The sequence below is a fragment of the Salvelinus fontinalis genome, unplaced genomic scaffold, assembly GCF_029448725.1.
Source record: "Salvelinus fontinalis isolate EN_2023a unplaced genomic scaffold, ASM2944872v1 scaffold_1006, whole genome shotgun sequence".
NCBI classification, from domain to species: Eukaryota; Metazoa; Chordata; class Actinopteri; order Salmoniformes; family Salmonidae; genus Salvelinus; species Salvelinus fontinalis.
Window position 1 is genome coordinate 38,043 of NW_026601215.1, and position 14,458 is coordinate 52,500.

General features: G+C 43.4%; 1 protein-coding gene and 1 long non-coding RNA gene across 2 annotated transcripts in view; one reads left to right on the forward strand and one right to left on the reverse strand.

The window, feature by feature from the left end:
* LOC129848136 (parapinopsin-like) overlaps nucleotides 1-14,458 on the forward strand; it is a 39,557-nt gene that overhangs the window by 19,638 nt on the left and 5,461 nt on the right. The window contains exons 2-3 of the mRNA XM_055915610.1: nucleotides 3,190-3,515; nucleotides 5,924-6,157. Coding sequence (XP_055771585.1) covers nucleotides 3,190-3,515; nucleotides 5,924-6,157 — 560 coding nt within the window. The remainder of the gene's footprint in view (nucleotides 1-3,189; nucleotides 3,516-5,923; nucleotides 6,158-14,458) is intronic.
* Nucleotides 6,393-14,458, reverse strand: part of LOC129848137 (uncharacterized) — a 14,195-nt gene continuing 6,129 nt past the window's right edge. Inside the window, exon 2 of the long non-coding RNA XR_008758499.1 lies at nucleotides 6,393-11,081. This is a non-coding gene — a long non-coding RNA (uncharacterized LOC129848137). The remainder of the gene's footprint in view (nucleotides 11,082-14,458) is intronic.

The window sequence follows — 14,458 nt, forward strand, 5'->3', positions numbered from 1 at the left end:
ATGTAAATCCCAAAGTTGGTTTAGTTACCACTATATTACTATATGTAATCAGCAGTATTATTATTATATATAGGATATATGTGAAGTGAACAAACTTAACATGATGAACAGGAGTTACATTTACACTAACAGTTGGTCAAAAATAACTATCTGTAAGCCATGTCTCTAAGCCACACCTCCAATCTGATAGGCTGCCGTCTTGACAATATATTGAACCCCTCCAATCATAAAAAGGTTCCGAAATGAATCTTTACACAGGGGTTCCTCGAAGACCCTTTTCAGAGGGGTTTCTTTTTGAACTGGAAAGGTTCTGCCAGGGTGGCAACCCAAAAGGTTCTTCCAGGCACCTTTACTTTTAAGAGTTTAGCATATAGGACATGAGTAATAAAGAGGAGAGACTGCCTGGAATACATGAGGCTAAATCTGCTCATCAGGATGTAGAGCCACTACTCCTGCTACCACTCGGTCTCTTCATGTCTCTTTGTTTTACCAGGCGTCCCAGCGGTTCTAAGCGGCTCGTCTGTGTTCAGAGTTATAATGAGCTTTTAGCAGACTGCCTAGCGAACTATAACACCACCTGGGATGAGTCTGAAGTCTCAGATTACGGGAAGCTTTCACTTAAAAGGTTTTTTTTAGATGGAGGACTATGTGCAGTGGTGGAAAAAGTACCCACTTGTCATACTTGCAAAAAAGTAAAGATACCTTAATAAAAAATTACTCAAGTAAAATTGAAAGTCACCCAGTAAAATACTACTTGAGTAAAAGTATAAAAGTATTTGGTTTTAAATATTCTAAAGTATCAAAAGTAAATGTAATTGCTTAAATATACTTAAGCCCGTCTGGTGTTCAACCTTCCCAAGTTCTCTCACGTCACCCCGCTCCTCCGCTCTCTCCACTGGCTTCCAGTTGAAGCTCGCATCCGCTACAAGACCATGGTGCTTGCCTACGGAGCTGTGAGGGGAACGGCACCTCAGTACCTTCAGGCTCTGATCAGGCCCTACACCCAAACAAGGGCACTGCGTTCATCCACCTCTGGCCTGCTCGCCTCCCTACCACTGAGGAAGTACAGTTCCCGCTCAGCCCAGTCAAAACTGTTCGCTGCTCTGGCACCCCAATGGTGGAACAAACTCCCTCACGACGCCAGGACAGCGGAGTCAATCACCACCTTCCGGAGACACCTGAAACCCTACCTCTTCAAGGAATACCTAGGATAGGATAAAGCAATCCTTCTGCCCCCCCCCCCCCCCCTTAAAAGATTTAGATGCACTATTGTAGTGGCTGTTCCACTGGATGTCATAAGGTGAATGCACCAATTTGTAAGTCGCTCTGGATAAGAGCGTCTGCTAAATGACTTAAATGTAAATGTAATGTAAATGTATCAAAAGTAAAAGTATAAATCATATTAAATTCCTTATATTAAGCAAACCAGACAGCACCATTTTCTTGTTTTTTTATTCACTGATAGCCAGGGGCACACTCCGACACTCAGACATAATTTACAAACAAAGCATGTGTGTTGAATGAATCCGCCAGATCAGATGCAGTAGGGATGACCAGGGATGTACTCCATCGTAATGCCGTGGCTTCCTACTCCAGTACTCCCTCTATTTTGCCCATCAGACGGGAGCCTCCACCACCGAGAGGTCTAAGATTGCCACAGTAATTTCCCTGCTGACCGGGCCTCGTTGGAGTGGGCTACGGAAGTCTGGGAGAGAGGAGAGTACGAGCTGGGTTCCTACGATAGGTTCAGATACAGCCTGGATTCGAAACAGGGACTGTAGTGACACCTCTTGCACTGAGATGCAATGCATTAGTCCGCAACACAATTCGGGAGCCCTCGAGAGCCCATTAAGGACTGGCAGTGAACAGTTTTTTCCGCCAACAAAGAACCTTCCCACGAAGGGGTTCGAACCCATGGTTTAAGCACGCTATCAATGTCAAAGTCATCCGCTTTAGCAATGTGTGCCTCCCAGAAGCAATGCTATTTGGCAATAATGGTACATCACTGCTATTTGACAAGTCTATAAGGTTATTTTTTTTATTACAATGTACGATAAACTTACATGTTGTAAGGACAACATTTATATTTTTTTACATAAAAGCACATGGACGTGTGTGAAACAGATAAGCAAAATGTGGGATTTTGTCATATATGCGAAAATGTTGTCTAATACTAGTACTAGTAGCCTAGTCAAGGACGTATCAATGCAATATTGACACAAAACATTTTGTTACAGACAAACAGAACAAAAGTTAACCCCGAATTTGTAGGCTTAAATTATCCCTCTGGTGGCCAGGGTTGACCTATTTTAAGGAATGCCATTGGTTGGTGGATATAATGCCTAAGATCTTTGATAGGCTGATGAGGAATTTGTTACGGGAAATAATCACTGTCAGCTGCTGAGGTTAGTGTAGGGCTAACATGTAGCCTTCCAGGTCATGTGATGGGACCAGCTACAATGTGAGTGGTTGAAAAAGTACCCCCTTTTTATACTTGAGTAAAAGTAAAGATACCTTTGTAGAAAGTGATTCAAGTAAAAGTGAAAGTCACCCAGTAAAATACTAATTGAGTAAAAGTTTAAAAGTATTTGGTTGTAAATATACTTAAGCATCAAAAGTAAATGTAATTCTAAAAATATACCTAAGCATCATTTTAAATTACTCATATTATGCAAACCAGACAGCACAATTTATGTTTTTGGGATTTACGGATAGCCAGGGGCACACTCTAACCCTGAGACATCATTTACAAATAAAGCATGTGTGTTCTCTTGATAAGTGTGTGATTTGGACAATTTTCCAGTTCTGCTAAGCATTCCAAATATAAGTACTTTTGTGTTTGTCAGGGAAAATGTATGGAGTAAAAAGTAAAGTGAAAGTAGTCAAAAATGTAAGTAGTAAAGTACAGATACCCCCAAAAAGTAGTACTTTAAAGTATTTTTACTTAAGTACCTTACACCACGGTACAATGTAGCATTCTATCACGTGCAAGTAAATTTACGATTTTAATTGGCTGATGCATATCGCCAGTGTCTTCATGACATCATACAGTAAACTCTCCTTAGCGTCATTTATGATATCATCAACGAAGCATTTCACATAATGATAGACAGAAACATTTCCATATGGCACGCAAATAACAGAAAGATTAGATGTTGTAATTGTAATAATATGCCTGCCCCTCCCCAGGTATCGTGTCGTTGATCTCCCTGGTGGTCCTGTCCTACGACCGCTACAGCACCCTGACCCTGTACAACAAGCGTGGTCCTGACTACCGCAAGCCCCTGCTGGCTGTGGGGGGCTCCTGGCTCTACTCCATATTCTGGACGGTGCCCCCCCTCTTGGGCTGGAGTAGCTACGACTTGGAGGGCGCCGGCACCAGCTGCTCTGTGTCATGGACCCTGAGGACGGCTCAGTCCCACGCCTACATCATCTGTCTGTTCATCTTCTGCCTGGGTCTGCCCATCGTCATCATGGTCTACTGCTACTGTCGGCTGCTGTGGGCCGTCAAACAGGTGTGGGTGGGGGGTGTGGTGGGGGCGGTAGGGTGGGGTAGAGGGGAGTGTGTGTGTACAAATTGGGGAGACCTTCAAATTGAATTGAATTTGGCTCCCTGTAGAGCTCAATATCAGCACTCTGATCAAAACAGTTATTGTGTTTTAATCAAGATGTACTCCATGCATCTGCACATGCATGTTGTTTGGGGTGGTGAATTAACTCCAAGATCAGCCCTCTAGAAAACCCAGTGAGTCTGGAGGAGGTGGTTTCAACCGTGTCAATTTATCCATTATTTCTTTGCGTTTCTACATTTACAATCAAAATAGAAGTTTGGCTTGAGTTCAGGACCTTCCAAGAACACATCTGAGGGGTTTCATGCTGCCATAACACATTTTCAAGTGAAGCTGCTACGGTGTGTAAATATTCCCCCAGCCAGCGTGTGTAGCGATGTGTGAGGGTTTGGTTTAGGACCTCTCTGTCCACTACTTTGAGGTGGTTAAATCTCTTTCACCCTAAGTGCCTACTTCAAAGTGTTCAACCCTCAGATTTATAAATCAAAAGAGGACCAGTCCACTCCCCCAAACATTTGGTTGGTGTGTGAAACATGTGAATCCAGATAAGCAATAAAGTGTTATGGGTCCGCACTCAAAAATATGTTGCATAAAGCTCACTTCATCAGGATAGCATACACAGATAGTTTGGCCTTCTTCTGTGTGTAGGTTCACACACTTCTCTTCCTCTTTCCTCCCTCTCCCTTCCTCCCTCTTTTACGTGCTTCTGTTATAATTGAACTCTGCCTTGTTGAGGAAGAGCTTGTAAGTCAGCGTTTCACTGTATGGTTTACACTTTGATATGATTTAAGCCGAAACGTCTGTGTATACTATCCTGATGGAGACCCATCACACTTTATTCCCCTTCAGATAGAATCAGGACCAGGAGTGAGTGAATGAGTGTGTTAGCTGAGTGCTGTCTGGATTACCCAATGCAAATCTGTTTAGTGGGATTTCACACTGAGTCCTGGACTCACAATCAGCAGCTTTCACAAAGCCCTAAACCACTCCGAGTGAGCGCAGGGAAATGTCCTGAGAAACATGTGAGCATGTATATGCATGAATGCGCACTATATATGCACACTAACACATACAGATTATGGGGTTATTTTGTTGTGTGTGTTAGCTAGTGACCCCTCTATAATCCTAAATCTAAATAATCCCTTTCTTCTGTTCGGACTCCCCTGATAAGAGTAAGCAGCTTTCACTAAATGTGTCTTGCAGCATACCCATGAAGCGCCAGTCAGTTGCAGTGCACGGTGTCAAGAACTGACCAATCGACAATGAATACAGCCCACCACTGTTTTGCTATTGGAGCTGTAATTGCGTTACCTGACAACTCATCATACATTTAATTCTGCTGCCCTGTTGATCGCTCCATACATTAGTTTGAACCTGTCATCTTTGAAGTTGTTTGTGCTGACGTCAAAATTACGTGATTCATGATTCGCGTTGGCCCAACCCATCGTTTTCTGGGACTATTTAGAATGTCAGAATGTGTTCGCATTCTCAAAGTCCGGGAGGAGAGGAAATCCAGACTCATCGTGGAGAAGAAACGTTAGTGGGTGTGGCATTTGACCTGAGCGATGTGGATCGGTAGCCAGGCAAGTTATTACGACCGAATTGGGACAGACTTATGAAGACAGCTCCAGCACCCAACCCCTCAGATCCCCACAGTAATTCAGCAATTCAGACAAGTAGGATTAGTGAGTGGTCCCAATAGCGCACTTACATTTAAGCGTGCTAGAATGTCCAGGTCAGGGCAACGAGAAATCCAAATTCAGCAGATGAATCTGCAAAAATGGCATGCGACTCAAGGCACAGATACATGTGATAATTAAACCTTGCCTGGGAGACCAAAATGCCTTAGTCATTAGCTCAAAAGGTTAACACAGAGTTCAAGTGTTGGCGCAACAGGATGGAGAGAGGGTCAGTGCATTAGTCCTCTAGAATGGAGAGAGGAGAATGGACTCCCTCTCCGTTGTCCCCCGATAGGGAGGGTGGGGGAGATGAATGGAGCGTTAGTTGTCTCATGGCTGAAATGGAAGGTTAGCGTCACAAAATGGATGGACTGATTATCATTGGCTCTCTGTAGGTTTGGAGAGAAGCCCTCAGGCAGAACAATGAACCTACACTGCAGGGATGTGAGTGAGCGAGAGACAGAGAGACATACTATTCCCTCTCGAATATAAGCAATCACACACTCTGAATCAAACATCCAGAGTGTGTGGTGTCCAGGGGGTTGAGAATATAAATACAGCAAACAGGTACATTTCTGTTTGGACAAAAGGACTATTATATTCTCTCCCTGGGGTGACGAAACATACCATCTCCTCCCCTCATTCACTCTCTCCTTTCATCTCACCGTTATCTAGGTGGGTAAGATACGTAGGACAGCGGCGCGGCGGAGAGAGTACCACATCCTGTTCATGGTGCTGACTACGGTGGTGTGCTATATATTGTGCTGGATGCCCTACGGCGTGGTGGCCATGATGGCGACGTTTGGCCGGCCCGGCATCATCACCCCCGTGGCCGCCGTGGTGCCCTCGCTCCTGGCCAAGAGCAGCACCGTCATCAACCCTCTCATCTACATCCTCATGAACAAACAGGTTAGTCGGGCGGGGGGTAGTATTTTTTTGTTGGGGGTGCGTGCTAGTGTTTCTTGTCAGTAATCTGAGGTTGGGATGTCAACAATATGGCTTTGAAAGGCAATGTTCCCAATTGCATTCACGGTTATCGCTGCACATGTCGGTTCAATCAGAAATGACCTATAAATGGCGCATTGCCGACAGCACTCCACAGATTGAATCCCAACCTAAGTATTGATTACTCTGGAGAGATCTGTTGTACACATATAATGCTTTTATTTACATGGTAAAAATAGAACAATAAATTAACAACAATTTAATTGTATACAAACAGTCAACTTAAATACCTATTCAAATTTAATAAAGAAACCGGCAATGACAAATCAAAAGGAAAAACGTAGTTCTAAAACAAATTGCGACAGAAGAAGAGAGTACAGAGCGACTGTGGAGGGATCAAGTTAAGCAATGATCTCCAAAACTAACTATTTTCTCTGTTATTTCTGTGCTGAACACAATGCACCTGGCGTGTCCATCCTTACCACAGAGAATGATAAGAGGACTCTAGTTCCCAAAAGCCTATTTTAGCATGGGCAGCACCATTGAAAAATGCCCTCATTTTGTAGTCAACTGGGTGGTACTTCCTATGGGTTAAGGAAGATCACATAATTCCATCCAGGTCATCAGCCAATTAACTATCTTGTGAGCAAACATTCCATAACTGCAGGTGGATGTAAAATCGCCAACCTTGGCTTTATATCTGTTCAAACAACACACTCTAGGTGGCAGTTTGCACCCTTACAGTTTGTATACAAACTCAAATTGATATGGCCTCAATGACGCCGCCCGTGTGATCAGACACCATAATGGCATAGATACAAAGAAGCGTCCTCTATCATTCTCTATGGTCCATACAGATACGTTGGTCATCTTTATCCTATAACACCCCCATGAAGGGAACATATAGCACCTTAAAAATACCTGCTATAAGAAACATATCCACCCACTAACCGACACACACCAGCACAAATTACATTTGGCACAGTATCAACATTTCAATGCTGTTGCCGAAGGCATTGCATTTGATCAAGAAGTGCTTCTACGGAACTAATAATTGCTGCTCTCGTTTCCAGCTGGATAAAATTTCCCTACGCACACAATATACACTTGCACAACGCAGGTAGAAAAATCGTATATTTTTCCAGCATGGTCTTTTTTACGTGTCTTGGAGCTCTAATGCTTTTTTTTTGTACAGGAAAGTACAGAGTAAAGCACAGTACAGCCAACTTTTTAGTTGTATTGTTTGTATTCTTTTTGTTGTACTGTTTGTGTATCACCGTTGTAATTAAAATGTGTGACTGTCCTTGTCTATCAGTGTTTTGTTACTTGTCATGTTTTGTGGACCCCAGGAAGAGTAGCTGCTGCTTCTGCAAACGCTAATTGGGATCCAGACAAGTACACATACATGGACAGTTTAAGACTCTTATCCTTGCTCCGGATAGATTTGCATGCTCTGTGCATTGGAATATAAACAAAGTTATTATATCTTTTTTTTTTTTTACACTGTCAATGTGTTAATCACAAACGTAACAATTACATTGAATGATTTAAACACTTCAATAATGATGCATGGACATGAATCAGAGACGATACTTATGACAATCGTGGGAGTCGAGACCATTCCAGACAGTTTCATCAAAGCCCCCCTCTGTTTCCCTTTGTTAGATCTCTCAGTGAGAGGTGGGCCTTGGGAAATCATTTGACGCAGCGGTGTGTCTGGCTCCTTCAAGCCATGGGTTAATGAGATAGCAGATGTGGCTCAAAATATTTTGCTTGCCTGGCGTGCCGGTGTAACAGTTATTCCGAACCATGCTTGTGTGCTGAGTAAACTTGCCTAAAACCTAAAAGAATTGTGTTGGCTCCCCAAGCTAATGGTCTGTCACACCAGTTGGGAAGGGTTTGCACTGTTATTAACACTATGTCATTGATCCTAGGTAGCTAAATCCTATTTAAAAGGGTTCCAACTCTAAATGGTATTCCTGTTCAGTCTCTCTTCACTCATCACTTGATTACAACAACAATCTCTTCAGCAGATGCCTCTTTATTCCAAGCAGCGTTTGACTGCCATGTTTACGACCGGGTCAATTTGTTTCCTCAACCCTGGTTAAGCACTTTTCCTGTAACAAGGGCACAGCAACACTTTCCTGAATATCACAACGCAAAACAAACAAACAAAACACGCACACACAAATCTCTTCTTTGAATTATGTCACTATGGCTGCCAATGTCAACCCCTCCCAGTTGTCCCTACCCAGGTAATGGTCACCATCTGGCCATTACAGAAAGGACTACAGGGGCCATAATGGCAGATCTGATTGAAAACAAGTGCATGATCTGGTTGGTCTTATAGGAGGCTCAGCTTGGGATAAAGGTGAAGCTTAGTAGTTGTACGCGGATTTGTGTTTGGAAAGAACAGCCTCCGCTGTCCGTTCTAGCATGGCCAGATAGTGATCCCATAGAATATAGAGCAATATATGATGATCTATAGGATCTCTATGAGTGATCCTCCTCTCCCACACACACACGATAGCTAGCTGAAACGCACTGCAGGCAGGTCTGGCACAGAGTCAGTGTAAACAAGGAAGACATTAAAGCCGGACAAAGAATGAGTCTGGAGATATTACTGCTTCAAATCCCTGCCATAATAAGAAAAAGGTCTCCGGCAGCGCATAGTGGCAGCCTGCTGCAAGCCCAGGTAAAAGAGTACTTTCAGAACAATATTGGAGGATTCAGTCAAAATGAGAACGGTAAAGACATAGGGAATGGTAGGCTTAAGTTACTAGACCATGCTCTGCTGAATGCCACTAACCATATCAGCGTGACGTGCCTGGGAGGCAGTCCAGCTACTGAACCCTGCGGGCTGAATCCCTTGACTATCTATGGCACATATTATGTGTACAGATGTAGGATCTTAATTTGATCACCCTGTTGAAGGAGAACTGTCCTGAAATGCAGGACATTTAAAACTTGTAGTGTATTTGAGGTTTAAAAAAAGCTTCTGAAGTTTGTAGTTTTCACTTTGAAATTTCAACCCCTACAAAAAAAGTATATTTATTATAATCCACATAATAAATTCACATTTCCCGTTGTGCAGGATTATTTTCCTGCTGTAGCAACTGGCTCAAATTAAGATCCTACATCTGTAGTGTGCTCGTAGATATAACTGTCCTAGGAAGAGGTGGTAGGTGTGGTGTGATTACATTCATTTAAAGAGGCAGGTCAATCATCATAGTAATTACAGCTGCTTTTAAAGAGACGTCAGAGAGAGGGTGTTGGTTCAATTCCCTTTTGGCATGGGGTGGACACTGGAAAGTAAGGGAGTTTGACTAGTGACCTACCCCAGCCCGCCACTAACAGAACACTGGACGGTTTGAGCAACACTGAGGTGACTAACAGCTTTCTTTAAATCATAACTGTTAAACAATTAAATCAGCAATAAAAACCACAACAATGACACTGCAGTTACATGGATAGCATACAGTATGTGTAAGATCAGTCTTTGGGTGTTTTGAAAGGCAACCCAGTGTTCGGTTGGCTACTAGGCACAAGGTTACAGCTGCTGTAAGAATGCTTTGCGAGTCCTCTCTTACCCCATAACTCCAATCCGCTAGCCTAGCCCTGCATCCTTTGGTGTTCACAAATCTTAAAAAGGACATCATTGTATTAGATTAGGCCAAAGAACGGGCAACCAAAGGGTTTTCCAGGGTTTGGTACCTAATTATCTGCCAAATACAGAACTGTGCATGCCCTTGAAGTGGCAACCAGTCAGACAGTCTTAAAGAGCTAAGTGGGAGTATGACGATCTCTTTACGAGTTGGCAAGTGGTCCGGCAAGAGATGAGAAAAGAAGAGCAAAGCGTGATTGGGCATAAAGCGCAGCAGTAGCATCAACAGCAATCAAAACCCTGATGACAACAACACCAACAAATAAGACTTTGAAATAAGACTAGAGGACATTTAAGGAATGTTGAACACAGAAAACTGTGTGACTGTTGTAGATAAAAAAACACAATGTACCATCTTGATTAGGTAATACTGAGGTGATGAGTGTTTGGTGTAGTTCCAGCATGTCTGTATTGAGATATATGTACCTATATGTATGAGCATGTGTCCTGTATTGTCATTGAAGTGGTACATTTTGAATTAAAGTTCAAGTTTTTGTTAAGGGTTGTCAGGATAGAGTGGCTGGTGTATGCCGAGTTTGTACATGTTCAGAAGTGTGTGTTTGGTATGGACGTGTTTTCAGACATTTAGTGCAGACTACTGCTCATTTTCTCAAAGATTAATTTACCACTCCATGAGAGCCATTTAAAAAAAAAAACGCCCACCATTAAAAAACTGTGGACTGTCCTTTAAGTCATTTTAAGGAAGAAGAGCAACCAGAGCTCTAGAAAAACAACACTTCACAACAGCAAAACACATTAAGTTATACAGTACCAGTCAAAAGTTTGGACACATACTCATTCAAGGGTTTTTCTTTATAATAACCATTTTCTACATTGTAGAATAATACTGAAAACATCAAAACTACAAAATAACACATGCAATCATGTAGTAACCAAAACAAGTGTTAAACAAATCTAAATATATATTTAGGAGTCATCAAAGTAGCCACCCTTTGCCTTAATGACAGCTTTGCACACTGTCAGTATTCTCTCAACCAGCATCATGGGGTAGTCACCTGGAATGCTTTTTCAACCATCTTGAAGGAATTCCCACATATGCTGAGCTCTTGTTGGCTGCGTTTTCTTCACTCTGTGGTCCAATTCATCCCAATTGGGTTGAGGTCAGGTGATTGTGGAGGACAGGTCATCTGATGCAGCACTCCATCACTCTCCTTCTTGGTCAAATAGCCCTTACACAGCCTGGAGGTGAGTTGGGTCATTGTCCTGTTGAAAAACAAATTATTAGTCCCACTAAGCGCAAGTCAGATGGGATGGTGTATTGCTGCAGAATGCTGTGGTAGCCATGCTGGTTAAGTGTGCCTTGAATTCTAAATAAATCACAGTGTCACCAGCAAAGCACCCCCACACCATCACACCTCCTCCTCCATGCTTCACGGTGGGAACCACACCTGCGGAGATCATCAGTTCACCTACTCTGCGTCTCACAAAGACAGTGGTTGGAACCAAAAATCTCAAATTTGGACTCCTCAGACCAAAGGACAGATTTCCAGCAGTCTAATGTCTATTACTCGTGTTTCTTGGCAAAAGCAAGTCTCTTCTTATTATTGGTGTCCTTTAGTAGTGGTTTCTTCGTCCATGAAGGCCTGATTCATGCAGTCTCCTCTGAACATTTGATGTGGAGATGTGTCTGTTACTTGTACTCTGAAGCATTTATTTGGGCTCCAATTTCTGAGGCTGGTAACTCTAATGAACTTATCCTCTGCAGCAGAGGTAACTCTGGTTCTTCCTTTCCTGTGGCGGTCCTCATGAGAGCCAACTTCATCATAGCGCTTGATGGGTTTTGCGACTGCACTTGAAGAAACTTTCAAAGTTCTTAAATTTTACGGATTGACTGACCTTCATGTCTTAAAGTAATGATGGACTAGAGGAATACCTATGTGAGAATGCTGTTCATCGACTAGAGCTCAGCATTTAACACCATAGTACCCTCCAAACTCGTCATCAAGCTCGAGACCCTGGGTTTCGACCCCACCCTGTGCAACTGGGTCATGGACTTCCTGACGGGCCGCCCCCAGGTGGTGAGGGTAGGTAACAACATCTCCACCCTGCTGATCCTCAACACTGGGGCCCCACAAGGGTGCGTTCTGAGCCCTCTCCTGTACTCCCTGTTCACCCACGACTGCGTGGCCATGCACGCCTCCAACTCAATCATCAAGTTTGCGGACGACACTACAGTGGTAGGCTTGATTTCCAACAACGACGAGATGGCCTACAGGGAGTGTGGTGTCAGGAAAATAACCTCACACTCAACGTCAACAAAACAAAGGAGATGATTGTGGACTTGAGGAAACAGCAGAGGGAGCACCCCCCTATCCACATCAACGGGACAGTAGTGGAGAAGGTGGAAAGTTTTAAGTTCCTCGGTGTACACATCACGGACAAACTGAATTGGTCCACCCACACAGACAGCGTTGTGAAGAAGGCGCAGCAGCGCCAACCCCAGGAGGCTGAAGAAATTCGGCTTGTCACCAAAAGCACTCACAAACTTCCACAGATGCACAATCGAGAGCATCCTGTCGGGCTGTATCACCGCCTGGTACGGCAACTGCTCCGCCCACAACCGTAAGACTCTCCAGAGGGTAGTGAGGTCTGCACAACGCATCACCGGGGGCAAACTACCTGCCCTCCAGGACACCTACACCACCCGATGTCACAGGAAGGCCATAAAGATCATCAAGGACAACAACCACCCGAGCCACTGCCTGTTCACCCCGCTATCGTCCAGAAGGCGAGGTCAGTACAGGTGCATCAAAGCGGGGACCGAGAGACTGAAAAACAGCTTCTATCTCAAGGCCATCAGACTGTTAAACAGCCACCACTAACATTTAGTGGCCGCTGCCAACATACTGACTCAACTCCAGCCACTTTAATAATGGGAATTGATGGAAATTATGTAAAAATGTTTCACTAGCCACTTTAAATAATGCCACTTAATATAATGTTACATATCCTACATTACTCATCTCATATGTATATGTATAGACTGTACACTATACCATCTACTGCATCTTGCCTATGCCGTTCATTCATATCTTTATGTACATATTCTTTATCCCTTTACACTTGTGTGTATAAGGTAGTAGTTGTGGAATTGTTAGGTTAGATTACTTGTTGGTTATTACTGCATTGTCGGAACTAGAAACACAAGCATTTCGCTACACTCGCATTAACATCTGCTAACCATGTGACAAATAAAACTTGATTTGATTTTGATTTGACTGTCGTTTCTCTTTGCTTATTTGAGCTGTTCTTGCCATAATATGGACTTGGTCTTTTACCAAATAGGGCTATCTTCTGTATACCACCCCTACCATGTCACAACACAACACATTTAGGAAAGAAATTCTAATAAGGAACTTTTAAAAAGGCACACCTATTAATTGAAATGCATTCCAGGTGACTACCTCATGAAGCTGGTTGAGAGAATGCCAAGAGTGTGCAAAGCTGTTATCAAGGCAAAGGGTGGCTACTTTGAAGAAACTCGAATATAAAATATACACTTTTTTGGCTACTACATGATTCCATGTGTTATTTCATAGTTTTGATGTCTTCACTATTATTTTACAATGTAGAAAATAGTACAAATAAAGAAAAACCCTGTAATGAGTAGTTGAGTCCAACTTTTGACTGGTACTGTATATAAAAAAAATGAATCTAATAACACTAATCTATTGCTACACTATACAGCTCTCTTCTCTTCCGGCTCAGCAATGGCAGAGATCGGGAGATACAGTCACTTCAGGCCGTCTTGGGTCCATTATCCTCTAAGGAAGGCTGGGTTTCACCCCATCTGGGTTCTGTTTAAAGGTCCTGACATAAATGTAGTTATACTAGACCTTCACCCTCCGGTTTGATCCCATCCCACACAGAGGGGCTATGGCTTGGGTTCTCGACTGTTCTACGTGGTTCCCTCCGGGTTCCCCCAGAGGTCAGAGGGTTATTATTGCACTGTTTTCCCTTTGTCCTGTGGGGTTGTGGTGGTTCCACATGTGGCTTCTTTTAAGGGTCAGATTTCATAAGTTGATAGTTCAGAGGTCACAGTTGACGGTGCTGAAGCCAGGGAGGGTGACGCGGCCCTTCCTCTTCAGGTCTCGCTCGGGGCCTGTGTTAATGCGCTGCACCAGGCTCTTCTCGTAAAGCAGTGGGTGGTACGCCCCCAGGGTGCAGGCTGCATCGTAGTAGCGCTCGTGGTAGTGGCACAGGTCTGTCTGTCGCAGCGAGGGGATGTACTCGTACACGTGGACCTCTTCACACAGCGCCATCATCAGAAGGATGCCTGTCATTACAACGACAAAGAGAAAAAGGGGTTAGATAGTCTAGCGTAGTGGTTCTCAATTAGTTTTTCCTCGGGACCCAAATTGAAGCAGGTTGTCTCAGTTGTGACCCAATATTCGCATCGCAATTTTTGGGGGCTGAAATGCTGAAAACTATTTTGAATGCTCTATTGACAGTAAATGTAGCAATTATATTAAATAAGGGAACAACATTCCCACCTTTTCCCATTTTCAATCATTCCATATTGCTCATATTCTTGAAGAATGTTGGCAAGCTCGCTTGTTTGAGACCACAAAATCTACTAA